Here is a 13,593-nt window from a genome sequence, read left to right as displayed (position 1 = left end):
TGTACCCACATTCACCATTTTCTCAGGAAGTTCATAATCCACGAGAAACAATTTCTGTGTAAAAAAAATGGCTTCATGTCTTTTTTAAATCTCTCACCTCTCTCCTTAAAAATATGCACCCTAATCTTGAAATCCCCCATCCTAGGGAAAAGATAACTGCCATTAACCATTTCTATACACCTCGTTTTTCCATAACATCACCTCTCAACCTCTTACGCTCCAGTGAAAAACGTGCCTGCCTCTTCAGCCTTTCTTCATAACCTTCCATATCTGGCAACATTCTGATAAATCTCTTCTGACTCCTCTCCAGCTTAATAATATCCTTCCTATAACTGTGCTGGCAAATACCAGATGCCAATATTGGGGGAGATGGCATATGAATGACCAGTGCCCATGGAGTGTGCCCTAAGATGAGGATTGAAGCCCAATGTCCAACATGAACACTGTTCTGAGAAAGCAGCCAGCTGGATTCGCCAAATATTTGTTTGGACTTCCATATTGAGATTTTTAGCTTGTTTGGTAAGATCAGAAGCTGAAAATTAATGAGGCGAATTGGGCCATTGACAAGGCATTAACAATCAATAATCCCTGTTCATTGGCAAATCACCACCTCCCAGTGACTAACTCACCTCACTGCTGGTGAAAAACACAAAAGTTGAAGTGAGACACTCCTGACATTGAGATGGGCCTCAAAGGAGGATTTAGGACTGATGTAGCAGCTCATAACTGGGAATCTATGAAATGCTGAGGACCATCATCAATGGAATTAAATCCACCACAATCTGTATCCTCAGTCTGCCATTACTATCAAGGTAGGACACCAACCTCTGTTCAGGGAGGTGTATAGGACAGAATGCCAAAAGCCATATTAGGTATATCAAATATTTAGTTGTTAACTTGATGAAATTACAACCAAGTACTTCATGCATGTTATCACAGTGTAAGCAGTGTGCTATAAACAAATCTGAATTGCTCATGGGCAACTGATACGTCAAAGATCTATATTATAGAATCAGAGAATCATAGAATCCCTACAGTGTCCACACCGTTATTACATTCAGAGGTGCTTGATTAAACAGGAATAGGAGGGGGAGGATCCCTGAATCTCATCAACTTGGGAAAGCCCAGCAGGTGAGTTCAAAAGGCTAAGTGGAAATGTTTATTGTCATCTTCAGTCAGTAGTCCCAAGTGGATTAATTCCCTGGATGACAGGGCTGCCTCATTGGGAGAGAGAGAAAGAAAGAGAGAGAGAGAGAGGAATGGCTCTGTACTATTTGGAGTTTAGAGGAATGAAAAGTGAAATGGACAGAATTCTGAGAGGCTATTCCACTTGGCTCAAGAACCCAAAACTGGGGGCCATTCTCTGAGAATAAAGGAGTATTTATCAAGGACTGGAATGAGGAGAGACTTCTTTACCCAGATAATTATGAATTCTTTGTGCTGTGAATGCTCACTCACAGTCACTAATACCTCAGTCACTTGCCCTGCTTTATTTCCCAAGAGAAGTTTTGCTCCTTCTGTAGTCAGAACATTTACGTATTGATTAAAAAAAATTCTGTACACATTTAACAAATTCCTCACCATCAAAACCTTTAACACTAGGGAAGTCACAAACTATATTTGAAAAATTTAAATTCCCTACTATTACAACCCTATTATTCTTTCATAGATCTGAGATTTCTCTACATACTTGCTCCTTAATTTCCCTCTGACTATTGGGAGGTGGGGGTGGGGGCGTGTGTGGGTGGGCACTGTACGATCCCATCAACGTGATCATCCCTTTCTTGTTTCTAATTTCAACCCATATATTTTCACTGGATGATCTCTCACACATATCCTCTCCAATTACAATAATATTGTTTCCCTCCTTCAAAGATTCCACTCCCCTCCTCTCTTGCCTACCTTTCTATCATTTCTAAAGCATTTAAAATCCAACGCATCGAGCTGTCAGTCCTGTCTTTCTCTCAGCCAAGTTTCTGTAATAGCTATGACACCCAGTCCCATATTCCAATCTATGCCCTGAGTTCATCAGCCTTCCTTGTATGAGCCCTTGCATTGAAATAAACACAATTTAATTCTTCAAAGTTCCATTCTTGTTACAGCCCTGGTTCTGGTGGAACCAAAAAGCTAAATTATCAAAGTAAGGTGAGAATGACAACCCATGACATCAAGATGATGTTTGATCAAGTCATGAGGAAACCAAGTAAAATTGGAATCAATGGGAATAGGAGGAAACACAGTTTGGTGGCTGAATCCATACTGCAATCAGAACAAAGGAAGATGGTTATGGTTCTTGGACATCAACCGTCTCAGCACAAGAATTTCAGTGCAGGAGTTCCTCAGTGAATTGTCCTTGGCCCAACTATCTTCAGCTGCTGCATCAATGGCCTTTCTCTCATTATTTGGTCAGAAGTGAGGATTTTTGCTAACTACTGCACAGTCATAGAGTCATGGAGATGTACAGCACAGAAACAGACCCATTGGTCCAACTTGTCATGCTAATCAGGTATCCTAAATTAATCCAGTCTCATTTGTCAGAATTTGGCCGATCTCCCTCTGAACCTTTCCATTCAAGTATCCATCCAGATGCCTTTTAAGTGCTGTAATAGCACCAGCCTCCACCACTGCCTCTGGCAAGTCATTCCATACACGCACCACCTCTGTGTTAAAAAGTTGTCCCTTAGCTCCTTTTTAAATATTTCCCCTCTCACCTTAAACCTATGCCTTCTAGTTTGGATTCTCCTACCCTGCAAAAAAGACTATGTCTATTCACCCTATCCATGCCCCTCATCATTTTATAAACCTCTGTAAGGTCTCCCCTCAGCCTCCGATGCTCCAGAAAAATAGCCGCAGCCTATCTAACTTCTCCTGAAAGCTCAAAACCTCCAACCCTGGCAACATCTTTGCAAATCTTTTCTGAACTCTTTCAAGTTGCACAATATCGTTCCTAAAGCAGGGAGACTAGACTTAAACACAGTATTCCAAAAATGGCCTCACCAATATCCTGTACAGTTACAGTTATCAGCTCCCTTTGCAATTCCTCTCATATTAGAATAGATTGTGTGTGTGTGCAGTCAGACCTGTGTGATTCTGTTTTGATGAAGGATCACTGGACTCAAACTATTCACCTTGTGTTTCTCTCTACAGATGAGCTGCTGTGTTTTTCCAGCACTTTCCATTTTTGACCTGGATAATAATGTGTTGATAAGTGGTAAATAGTATTTCAGCCAGGCAAATACCTTTTTGAACAAAAGCATCTAACCACCTTCCATTCCCTGAAAACCATTTCTGAATTTCCACAATCAGCACACTGGGGGTTCCCATTGATGAGAAATTTAACCGAACCAGCCACATATTTGTGACTGGTACAACAGCAAGTTAAAGACTTGATGTTTTGTGGTGAGTGGTTCACATTCTGAGTCCTCAAAGCCTTTCTAAATTAATCACGGAGGCACAGTTAAGAAACTTGATTGCATCGTCACTTGCCTGGCTGAGTATAACTCCAACACTCAATAGGGTTAACACCAGCCATAACATCGGATCCTGCTTGATCTGCACCTCATCCATCAATTTAAATATCCACTCGCTGCACCACCAATGCACAGTGGCAGCAGTGTATTCCATCTCCAACCTGGAAAGACAAGGACAGCAAATATATGGGCCAACAACCTTTCTGCAAGTTTCTTTCCAAGCCACGCAAGATCCTGACTTGTAAATATATCACTGTTCCTTCACTTTCACTCAGTCAAAATCCTAGAACTCATTCCCTAAAGGTATTGTGGGTTAACCTATGCCACATGGACAGCAACAGTTCATAAAGGCAGCTCACCAATCTTTTAGTATGCTCTCTGATGCCACATGATAGGTTTGGGTGCAGGGCTCAATAGGCGAGAAGGCAAAAATTAAGACCATCTTTAGGCTTCTACTTCAAACTAGCACTATTTTACATTACCATGTCCAGCAGTGTTGAATATCCCAGTCTATAAACTATTGTTAAATAAAAACACTCAAATAAAAGCAAATTACTGTGGATGTTGGAAATCTGAAATTAAAAAAAAAGATAAAATGCTGGAAAAACGCAGCAGGCCTAGAAGCATCTGTGGACAGAGTTGGTGTTTGAGTTTGGTATGATTGTTTTTCAGAACTGAAAGGTTGATTTTGGACAATGGGTTTTTTTAGGCTGTTGATAGAGGGGGAAGGAAGATTGAGTGGAACAGGTTGAGGGGTACCCAGAGCAAATGACAAAGCTAGTGCTATTGGAAGAAAAGGAAAGATAAGGATATAAATTTGGGGTGAGAGATGTGAAAAGTAGAGAACCGTTTTGCTCTGCTGACAGCAAGGCCAACAACAATAAAATGAAGGCAATGCAGGTTAGTTTGAGTAGGATAAAAGGTCGGCACAATATCGAGGACCGGAGGGCCTGTACTGTGCTCTACTGTTCTATGTTCTATGTTCTAAGACACAAACAAGTAATGTCCGGAGGGGTGGGAGTGATGGTGTATAATCAAAACGGAGGATACAAGTGCTACTCTGAAGTTATTGAACTCAAAGTGGAGTCCTAGAGGCTGTAAGTTGTCTGTGCAGAAAATGAGATTTTTTTCTCGAGTTAATGTTGAGCCTCATCAGAACACTGCTGCCTATAGTGTATCCTTCCCATGTTCTAGGAAATGTCCTAACTCCGTCCGCAGTTGGTATTTATACTCAGTGACGTACAGCTTTGTGACATCATTGCAAGGTTGCTCCAGGGTCATGAAGCTCTCACTTAACAACAGCCACCTTATCAATACCAATTAAGGATAAGAACATAACAACTAGGAACAGAAGGAGGCAAATCAGCCCCTTAAGCCGGCTCCACCATTTACTACGATCATGGCTGATCTTATCTCAGCCTCAACTCCACTTTTCTATCAGCTCCCCATAACCCTTCAACCCATTAATAATTAAAAATCTGTCTATCTTTTCCTTCAGTGCCCTCATATCTGCAGCACTCTGGGGTAATGAATGCCAAGATTACAACTCTTTGATACTCATTCTTCTCTGTCATCATTGTTTTTAATCCGCCACCCCTTTGCCTAAAACCTTGGCTTCTCATTCGAGATTGCTCCACAAAGGGAAACACCCACTTAATGTCTATTTTGTCAAACCCTGTCAGCATCTTATATACTTCAATTGATCTCCTCTCATTCTTCTAAGCTTGACTGAACATAGGTCAAAACTGATCACTCTCTTCTTTCATCTCTGGAATTATTTTAGTGAACTTTCTCTCAGATTGCCACCAATACAATTACACCATTCCTCAGTAAGGAGTCCAAAGCTATATTGCAATACTCCAGGTTTCACCAATGCCTTGTACATTTCCCTACTTTTAAATTTCTTTCCTTTAGCAATAAATGCTGAAATTGCATTTGCCCTCGTTACTACCTGCTGGGCTAAACTCTAGCTTTTTCCAAATCATGCAAAAAGGACACCCAGATCCTTCCATCAAAGCATTTTGAAGTTTCTCTCCATTTAGGTAAGAAGTTACCTTTATATTCTTCAAACCAAAAAGAATAACCTCACACTTATCCACATGAAACTACACCTGCCACATTTTGGGTCATTCACTTAACCTAATCATATCCACTCGTAAATTTCTTGTTTCTTGGTTGCAACTTCCTTTCCCTTCTATTCTAGTGCCATCTGCAAATTTGGTTTTAGTACATTCCATCTCTGCATCTAAGTCATTAATATAGATTGCAAATAGTTGGACCCTGAAGATTGAACCCTGCAGCACATCCTATTTCGAGCTTGACAACCTGAAAGAGACTGCTTTATCCTTTCTGACAGTTACCAATCCTCTATCCAAGCTAATATATTACCCCTTACTAAATATGAGCTTATCTTTTGCATTAACCTATTGTGTGTCACATCATTAAATGCCTTCTGGAAGTCCAGATATACAAATTTACAGGAGCCCGATTATCCACTTTGCTTCTTAAATCTTTGAAAAACTACAGCAAATGAGTCAGACACAAGTTGTCCTTCATAAAACACTGGCAATGGACAATAAATGATAGTCTCTCCATTGAAACCTACATTCCAAGAAGAAACAAAAAAAGATCCTTATTCATATCTTTTTCTATAATTACCTAGCTGTGCTACTGTAAAGATGGGAACTGTAACGTCCTAACTCCGGCAATAATTGCAATTTGTTTATAAAGCTAAGGATTTTTATGCATTGTATTCAACAGTCTTATCAAGGTATTCTGCTTCAAAGGATTGTACATTTGTATTGTTGTGTCTCCCTGTTTCCACACTATTTCAATATGCACTATTTCAATTATGCTTGTTGCTCCTTATTTTCCTTTAAAATGCCTCTCTCACACATCTCTGCATTAAATTTAATCTGTTTTATGTGTGGGCATTTCACTCATCTGTGTCTTCCTGAAATCCATGATTATCTTCTGCACTGTTTGCTGAATTTCTGAGTCTTAAGCCATCTGCAAACTTTAAAATATTACCCTATATACTCAAGCCCTGTATACTCTGTCAAAAAGAACACTTGTCCTAATATTTGACCCTTGGGAAACACCACTGTGTACAACCTTTCAATGTTAAAAGAGCCTGTTTACTACCATTCTCTTTTCTGTCTCTTAGCTAATTCCATCACCATATTGCCTAGCCCCTTTTTATCGTGCAGACTTCAATTTTGCTCAGTTAATTATGTTATTAAATGCTTTTGAAAATCCATTTCGGCACATTATCTATACCGCCTTAATTCATACATGACTCTATGAATCCTCTACATTATTTTATTGAAGGCTCAATTTAGTCAGACACTATTTACCTTTAACAAATCCATGCCAACTTTACTTTATATATTTGGTGTAACAATTGATTCTGTCTCAGATCATTGACACTAGAAGTTTCCCTCACATGGAAAGAAGATTGATTTAATTTCTTTATCACTTTTTTGAACAGGAAGGTATCATCTGTAAGTCTTCAGTTGTTTGACACCACTCCTATAGCTAAGGAAAATGGAAAGATTAGAACTGAAGCGTCCATTGTTCCCATTCCTATTTCCTTCAGCCAGCTGGTATTCTAATCTGGCCATACAACGTTTTTACTTTGAGAACTGATACCCAGTTAAGAACCCACCCACAATCTAGCTGTATCCAAATTTTCTGATCAAATCTTTACTGTGACATTTGGAACATTTTGTTACTCAGTGAAGACAGTTGAAAACCACTCATTCAAAAACTTCCACAAAAAAGATGTCTTTTTTAATTGCAGCTAATATGTTTCATCCTTCCTTTGTGTAGAATTTTACTATTTATGCATTTGTAAAAGGTTCCAGTGTTCATTTTTATGTACCTTCTAAACTTTGTGTTACTGTCTAACCTTTCCATACGGATTTTCTGAAAAATGTGTTGCTGGAATAGCGCAGCAGGTCAGGCAGCATCCAAGGAGCAGGAGAATCAATGTTTCGGCCATGAGCCCTTCTTCAGGAGGCTTATGCCCGAAACGTCGATTCTCCTCCTCCTTGGATGCTGCCTGACCTGCTGCGCTTTTCCAGCAACACATTTTTCAGCTCTGATCTCAGCATCTGCAGTCCTCACTTTCTCCTATACGGATTTTCTGTATGACCCTCTATTTTCTTTAGCATTTGATCAGATTACTTTGTGCCCTACTTTATTCCCTACTGTTATGTAATACTATACATACATATAGCCCACTTGGTCACATTTTCATTTACATTTTGTTAGCTACCCTAGCAGCCCTGGCTGAGGAGGTTTTTCCCCTTGTGGGAATGTGTCCAGTCTGTTCACAAACTATTATATCTTTGAAGGCCTCCCTTCACTGCTCGTTTACTATTTGATCTATCAGTCTTTGATACCAGTTCACCTGGGTTGGGTCCCTTTCTAACTTACTGCAATTAATGCTCTTCCAGTTTAGTATTTTCACTGTTCATTCTTCCTTGTTCTTTTCCATAATTATTCTAAACCTAATGGAGTTGTGATCACTATTTCCCAAAATTCTCCTCTGAAACATATTCCATGTGTCTGAGGTCCAGCACTGTTTCCTTCCTCATTGAGCTGGAAACAGACTGACTGCTATAGTTCTCTGGTACGCTTTTCAGGAATTCCTCTACTTTCTTCCCACTTTGTATTTCTGTCCCTCAGTCTGGAAAATTGAGGTCCTCATTTTCCAAACTCTATTCTTTTACATCTCACTGAAAAAAATCTAGGTTGTAATTAGCTCATTTAGTTTACTTGAAACATGGAAAACATTGCTAACAGTTCCACTATATTTCTTTCAACAACCAGAAAATCAATGAATTTTGCTTTTAATCCCCACTACCGTATTTCTGAGGAGTTTCCACATCTGTGTAGTTCTCTTGTGTTGTCTGCTTCTCCAGATGCTGTTAAAATATTCCATTTCACTGGTGTAAATCTGCTTTACTGGTGTTCGCTGCACCCTTTAATGAGCTCAGTCTGAAAGCAATCAGATGTAAGCTAGATTTACTTAATTCAGTACTCCGTATTCCTTTTATTCAGTGTCAGGCGCAGATTGCTGCTGGTTTCACTGTCTCACTGTGCGCAATATTCTCAAAATGTTCTTTCGTTTTCAAAAGCTGTTATGACTCTTTTACACCCACATGAAGACAATCTCTTAACCACTAAGCTTTTCTCAGTCACGCCAGGAATATTTCAAGCCCAACTATGTCCTGTGCTGGATCAGAGGAAGAATTAAAAGTAAAGGGCACAAGAGCTGGGGCTTCTGCTAGCCAAAGATTAATTGTGAGCTCAGATTTACTCCAAAATGGGCACGATTCGCAGTGCTATGCAGAAAGGAAGACGGCTGTAATGATGACAAGAAAATTCTATTCAAAAGGAATATAAATCAGAATTGATCTGAAAATGAATGCAGCCAGAGGGTTGCAGAGATTCTGGAAAGTGGCACTTTATTGACTTTCCAAAGAAGCAAAAAGAACCAAAGCGAGGGGCAAGGCACAAAAGGATGTGGTTAGAATTTCTAGTGTTGTCAAGCATGTTAGAAGACATATTTATACAAGGCTGGACAAGTATACTCATCCACTTTTTGGCAAGCCTTCCATTGAGTAATATACTGTAAGTATACCTATGTATTTAGAAACAATTTTTACAAATTAAGCACCTGTCTGTGTTTTAGCAGTTGGCTGGACACACTGGTTTTGAGTGACAGCTTTATTTGACCCCCATTTTCAGTGAGCTGTAAAGATTTGAGTATTGGGAGCAAAAGGCCTGGAGAAAATGCATGCACAAAGTTGATAGCATGTCATCAATATTACATAATATGCAAAATTGGCAGCGCTGCTTTTTAAATTTGCAGATCGAGACTTTTTCAAAAGTTTCGGAACAAAAATGGATTTAACTGGAACACAACTGCTGTAAAACTGTGACTAATTCCACTCTGAAAGAGTTGAGTTTCAGGGGATGCCAGGAGGGGAGGAGGTCTGTTAGAGAAATAGGGGCTGGAGAGATTACTGGGAGTAAGTAGCAGTTGGAATGAAACGAAAAGAAAATTAATCCTGAAATGATATATTTAACTTGATTAGCTCAGCAGTGAAAGGTAAAGCTGTATAAACTACTCAATCTGTAACATAAAAAAATGCGAAAAATGTATTGTTAAAAATTAACCACGCAACAATAGATTCTAGATCATAAAATGTACATCGTTCTTAGCTCTGAAATGGGCGATTTCTCATCTCAAATGCCCTTTTGTGAGCTTCAAAAACAAGGCAAATCTTCCACCCACATGCATTAGCTCAGTTGTTCGGGCCATTAAATATCAAATTGGTAGTTTGACTGATACTAGACTATTTTGCCGAATGATCTTTAACAGTCTTCCAGACTGTTGGTTTCGCTTTGCCTGGTTGGTCTTGCTCAGCTGATCACTCAGGAGGCATTCTGTCTTTGTTGCTGTAGTAGATGAAATAAATTATAAATTGATTACTTGTTAAGAAGGATGAACACTCTCGATGGCACAAAAGGAAACATTCAGACCACTATATCTGTGGCAGCAGTTTGAAAAAGCTATTCAGTAATTCCTCACTCTTTCCCTGTAACTGTCTTTCCAAATTCCATATCCATTTTTAAAGTTGCTGTTGAATGTGCTTCCACCACATTTTCAGTCAGTGCGCTCCACGACGCAACATGAGACATGAAGTAAAACAGAAAATTTTGCTGCTGTTTGGATGCTTCATAAACCCGTCCCAACATCCATCTCTCTGCTATTTTAATGAAACGTCTCCCCAGTTTACGAACACCTCCGTTCTAAAAGCAGAGGGAGCAATTTCATATGAGTACAGTGAAGAGATAGCTTCAAGAGAACGTGTTACCTGCATTTCCAAACTTATAAGTGATTAAGTAGCCTGTTGGCATTGAGTCATAGAGTCATAAAGCACGAAAACAGACTCCTCAGTCCAACCAGTCCATGCCGACCGTAACTCAAAACTAAACTAGTCCCACCTGTCTGCACTTGGCCCATATCCCTTCAAATGTTTCTTATTCATGTCTTTTAAATGTTGTGACTGCATCCACCACTTCTTCTGGAAATACATTCCAGCATGAACTATTCTCTGTATAAAAAAATTGCCCCTCATGTTTTTTTAAATCTTTCTCCTCTCTCCTTAAAAAATGCCCGCTAGTCTTGAAATTCCCTACCTGAGGGAAAAAGGCACCCACCATCCAGCTTATCTATACCTCTCATGATTTTATAAACATCTATAAGGTCACCCCTCAACTTTCTACACTCCAGTGTAAAAGTCCCAGCCTCTCCTTATAACTCAAACCTTCCACTCCCAGCAACATCCTGATAAATCTTTTCTGAACCCTTTCCAGCTTAATAATATCTTCCTATAACTGGCTGACCAGAACTGGATGCAGAAGAGGCCTCACCAACATCCTGTACAACCTCAACATGAAGTTCCAGTTCCTGTATTAAAGGCAAGCATACTACATGCCTCCTTAACCACCCTGTCCACATGTGAAGCAAACAACAAAGAATTGTGTATCAGAAACCCCTAGGTCTTTATGTCCTCTTTGTACAGTAAATCAGTTGCTAAGATTTCTAACCTCATGTGATTGAAAGTAACTGTCTGGCCTCTAAGCATATTTTCCCTTTACAGGATTAAACAAGCTATGGATCTGGACCACCAGAGAAAGTTTAATCTCTGTGAGATTAACATGAGTGAGCAGGAGAATGTGATGCATCTGGTGATCTATATCCCCACCTTTATCCTGGGACTGCCTTTCAACCTCCTGGCACTCCTGATATTTTGCTGTAAGATCAAGAGGTGGACTGAAACGACCATTTACATGAGTAACCTTGCCCTGGCTGACATCCTGCTGCTGTTCTCTCTTCCTTTTAAGATGCTTGACCAGGATAGGGGCTGGCCTTTTGATGTGGCCTTCTGCTCCTTTGTGGAGTCACTCTACTTTGTTAACATGTACGCCAGCATCTTCATCATCACCTCCATTAGCATCGATCGCTACTTTGCCATCATCCACCCTTTGAAGGCGAGGGCTTTTCGGTGCCCACGGAACACCGTGATCATTTGCCTTGTCATTTGGGCCTTCGTGTGGTTGGGGAGCATCCCTGTCTATGGATTCCACGACAGCCCAAACTCTGCTAACTCCACTATCACCTGCTTCCATAAATTCTCCGATAAATCTTGGAACCCGGGTCTGATCGCCTTTGTAGAGCTGCTGGGCTTTGTGACCCCGATGGCTACCATGGTCTTTTGTTCAGTTCGAATCATCAAGAAACTGCTAGAGAGGCAAAGCGATGTTCCTGGAAACTGCCAGGCCTGCATCACAATTATCATTGCCAACCTGGCAGTCTTCATTTGCTCATTTGTGCCTGTCCACGTTGGCATTTTTCTTCAGTTTTTAGTGCGGCAGGACATCATTGGCCGAGACTACTGTTCGACGCGAAGAAGTATCAGTTTATTTGTTCAAGGTACCATGTGTTTAGCCAATGTCAACTGTTGCCTAGATGCCATTTGCTACTATTTTGTAGCAAAGGAATTTCGGGACCAAGGCTCACGCACCAAGAGATCACTGGCCTCCCTTTTCTCGGTTAATGATGTGAGTGTTTAGCCAGATTCAAGACTTCTCGTATCATGAGGTTTGTGCCATATTGTGTTCTTACACACTTTGCCCTTCGCATTTTATTGTTCTACACTCTCCTCAGTTACATAGTTAATTCATCCTACACCCCAAGCTATTCTGCACTTTCTCTAAGGGAAGAATGGACATTTACGTAGCATTTGTTACAATCTTAGGGAGTCCCAAAGTGTTTTACAGCTAATTATGTCTTGAAATGAATTCAAGCACTATGAAAGCAGACAACCTGTTTCAGTGATGGTGACTGAGGGATAGTGTTGCCCAGGAGTCCGTTCCCTGGGAGAACTCCTCCTTGTATTTGTGATGGTGTCATGGGTTATTTTAAATACTGAAAGTGCCGATGGGACATCTGTTCTGAAACATGACACTTTCAGAAGTGAACTCCATCAGTACCATGCGGGAGTGTCAGTCTGAATTTAATGTTCCAGTCTCCAGACTGTTATTTTCTTTTCGGTCTTTAGTGGGACAAGGCCACCATTTATTTCTGATCACTTATTGCCCTCGAGAGCAGTAATTGTTCCCAACAGGCAATCATACTGTTGTGTGTCACAATGTAGGCCAGTAGGTTTCCTCTCTGAAGGGAATTAGTGAACAAATTTGGGTATTTATCGAACCAATTTGATTTATTGATTAATTGAATTTTAATTCCACTCTCTGTCATGGAGGGATTGGGTACCCATCTGATCAGATCATTGGTTTGGGCTTCTGGACAACCAAATTCAGTGAAATTCTCACTATGCCACCAATCTCAGAATGTTCAAACACAGAAACAAGAGTACTACCTCTTAACCTCAGAATGACACCCCAAGCACACAGCCCCAGCTTGCAACCATCTAGGTGGCTAACCCTCACATTCTTAATTGTTCCTTTGAATGTTCGGCCTTTGTTCTGCTCAGTTCTTAATTGCAGATAAAGTGGGCAGTAAGGAGGCGGAGTATGAATTTTGTGAAATGGTCAGTCTTCTATGTGATGATAGCTTCCCTTGCCTTTAATGCTGTGAATGTCTGTTTGCAACAGATTGATGGAACAAAATTGTATTGTGATGCATTAATGTTACCATTGTCTGTGAGCATTAGTTTACAATAAAGTGATTGTGAACTCAAAATGCGAGCACTAACTTCAGTTAAGTGGGTTCAGGCTTTCAATCTGTAAAAATAACAGGCAAGGAAAAGCAGGAAGTATGTTAATCTCAATCTACATCTTGTAGAAAGAGTCACAAGAGTTGTGTTAAAAACGAATATTGCAGACTTGATAAGGTTCCTTTCAAGCTCTCTACGTGTTCAATTTTACAGTCTCCTCAAACTCTTTTTATTTTGTTCCATTTCGTAATGTTAGCTGTGGGTTATTTGATTATTCCTGGAGCAACATTTAATGTTTGGAGGAAATTACTTTGCTTCCTTCCTAAGTGAGTTTTTAACCGATTTGTTTTAAATAGGCAGAAACA

The 13,593-nt window shown here is 40.1% G+C and overlaps 1 protein-coding gene across 3 annotated transcripts in view; it reads left to right on the top strand.

Moving 5' to 3' along the window:
- The window catches only part of LOC122555761 (G protein-coupled receptor 55-like), a 74,609-nt gene that overhangs the window by 16,401 nt on the left and 44,615 nt on the right, over positions 1-13,593 (top strand). Inside the window, exons 1-2 of one of the 3 annotated variants that reach the window (XM_043701868.2) lie at positions 8,453-9,110; positions 11,150-13,249. The exons of 1 other annotated variant lie outside the window; for it this stretch is intronic. In XM_043701868.2, the coding sequence (XP_043557803.1) occupies positions 8,905-9,110; positions 11,150-12,122 (1,179 nt within the window). In that variant the 5' untranslated portion in view covers positions 8,453-8,904 and the 3' untranslated portion in view covers positions 12,123-13,249. Of the gene's footprint in view, positions 1-8,452; positions 9,111-11,149; positions 13,250-13,593 lie in introns of those variants that run through there. One more of the 3 variants, XM_043701871.2, reaches the window with a different exon arrangement.

Source organism: Chiloscyllium plagiosum, unplaced genomic scaffold, assembly GCF_037043375.1.
Source record: "Chiloscyllium plagiosum isolate Xiang-an unplaced genomic scaffold, Cpla_swu_hap1 HiC_scaffold_13, whole genome shotgun sequence".
NCBI classification, from domain to species: domain Eukaryota; kingdom Metazoa; phylum Chordata; class Chondrichthyes; order Orectolobiformes; family Hemiscylliidae; genus Chiloscyllium; species Chiloscyllium plagiosum.
Note: the sequence above shows the minus strand (reverse complement) of the source record. Positions and strands in the feature narration are given on the sequence as shown.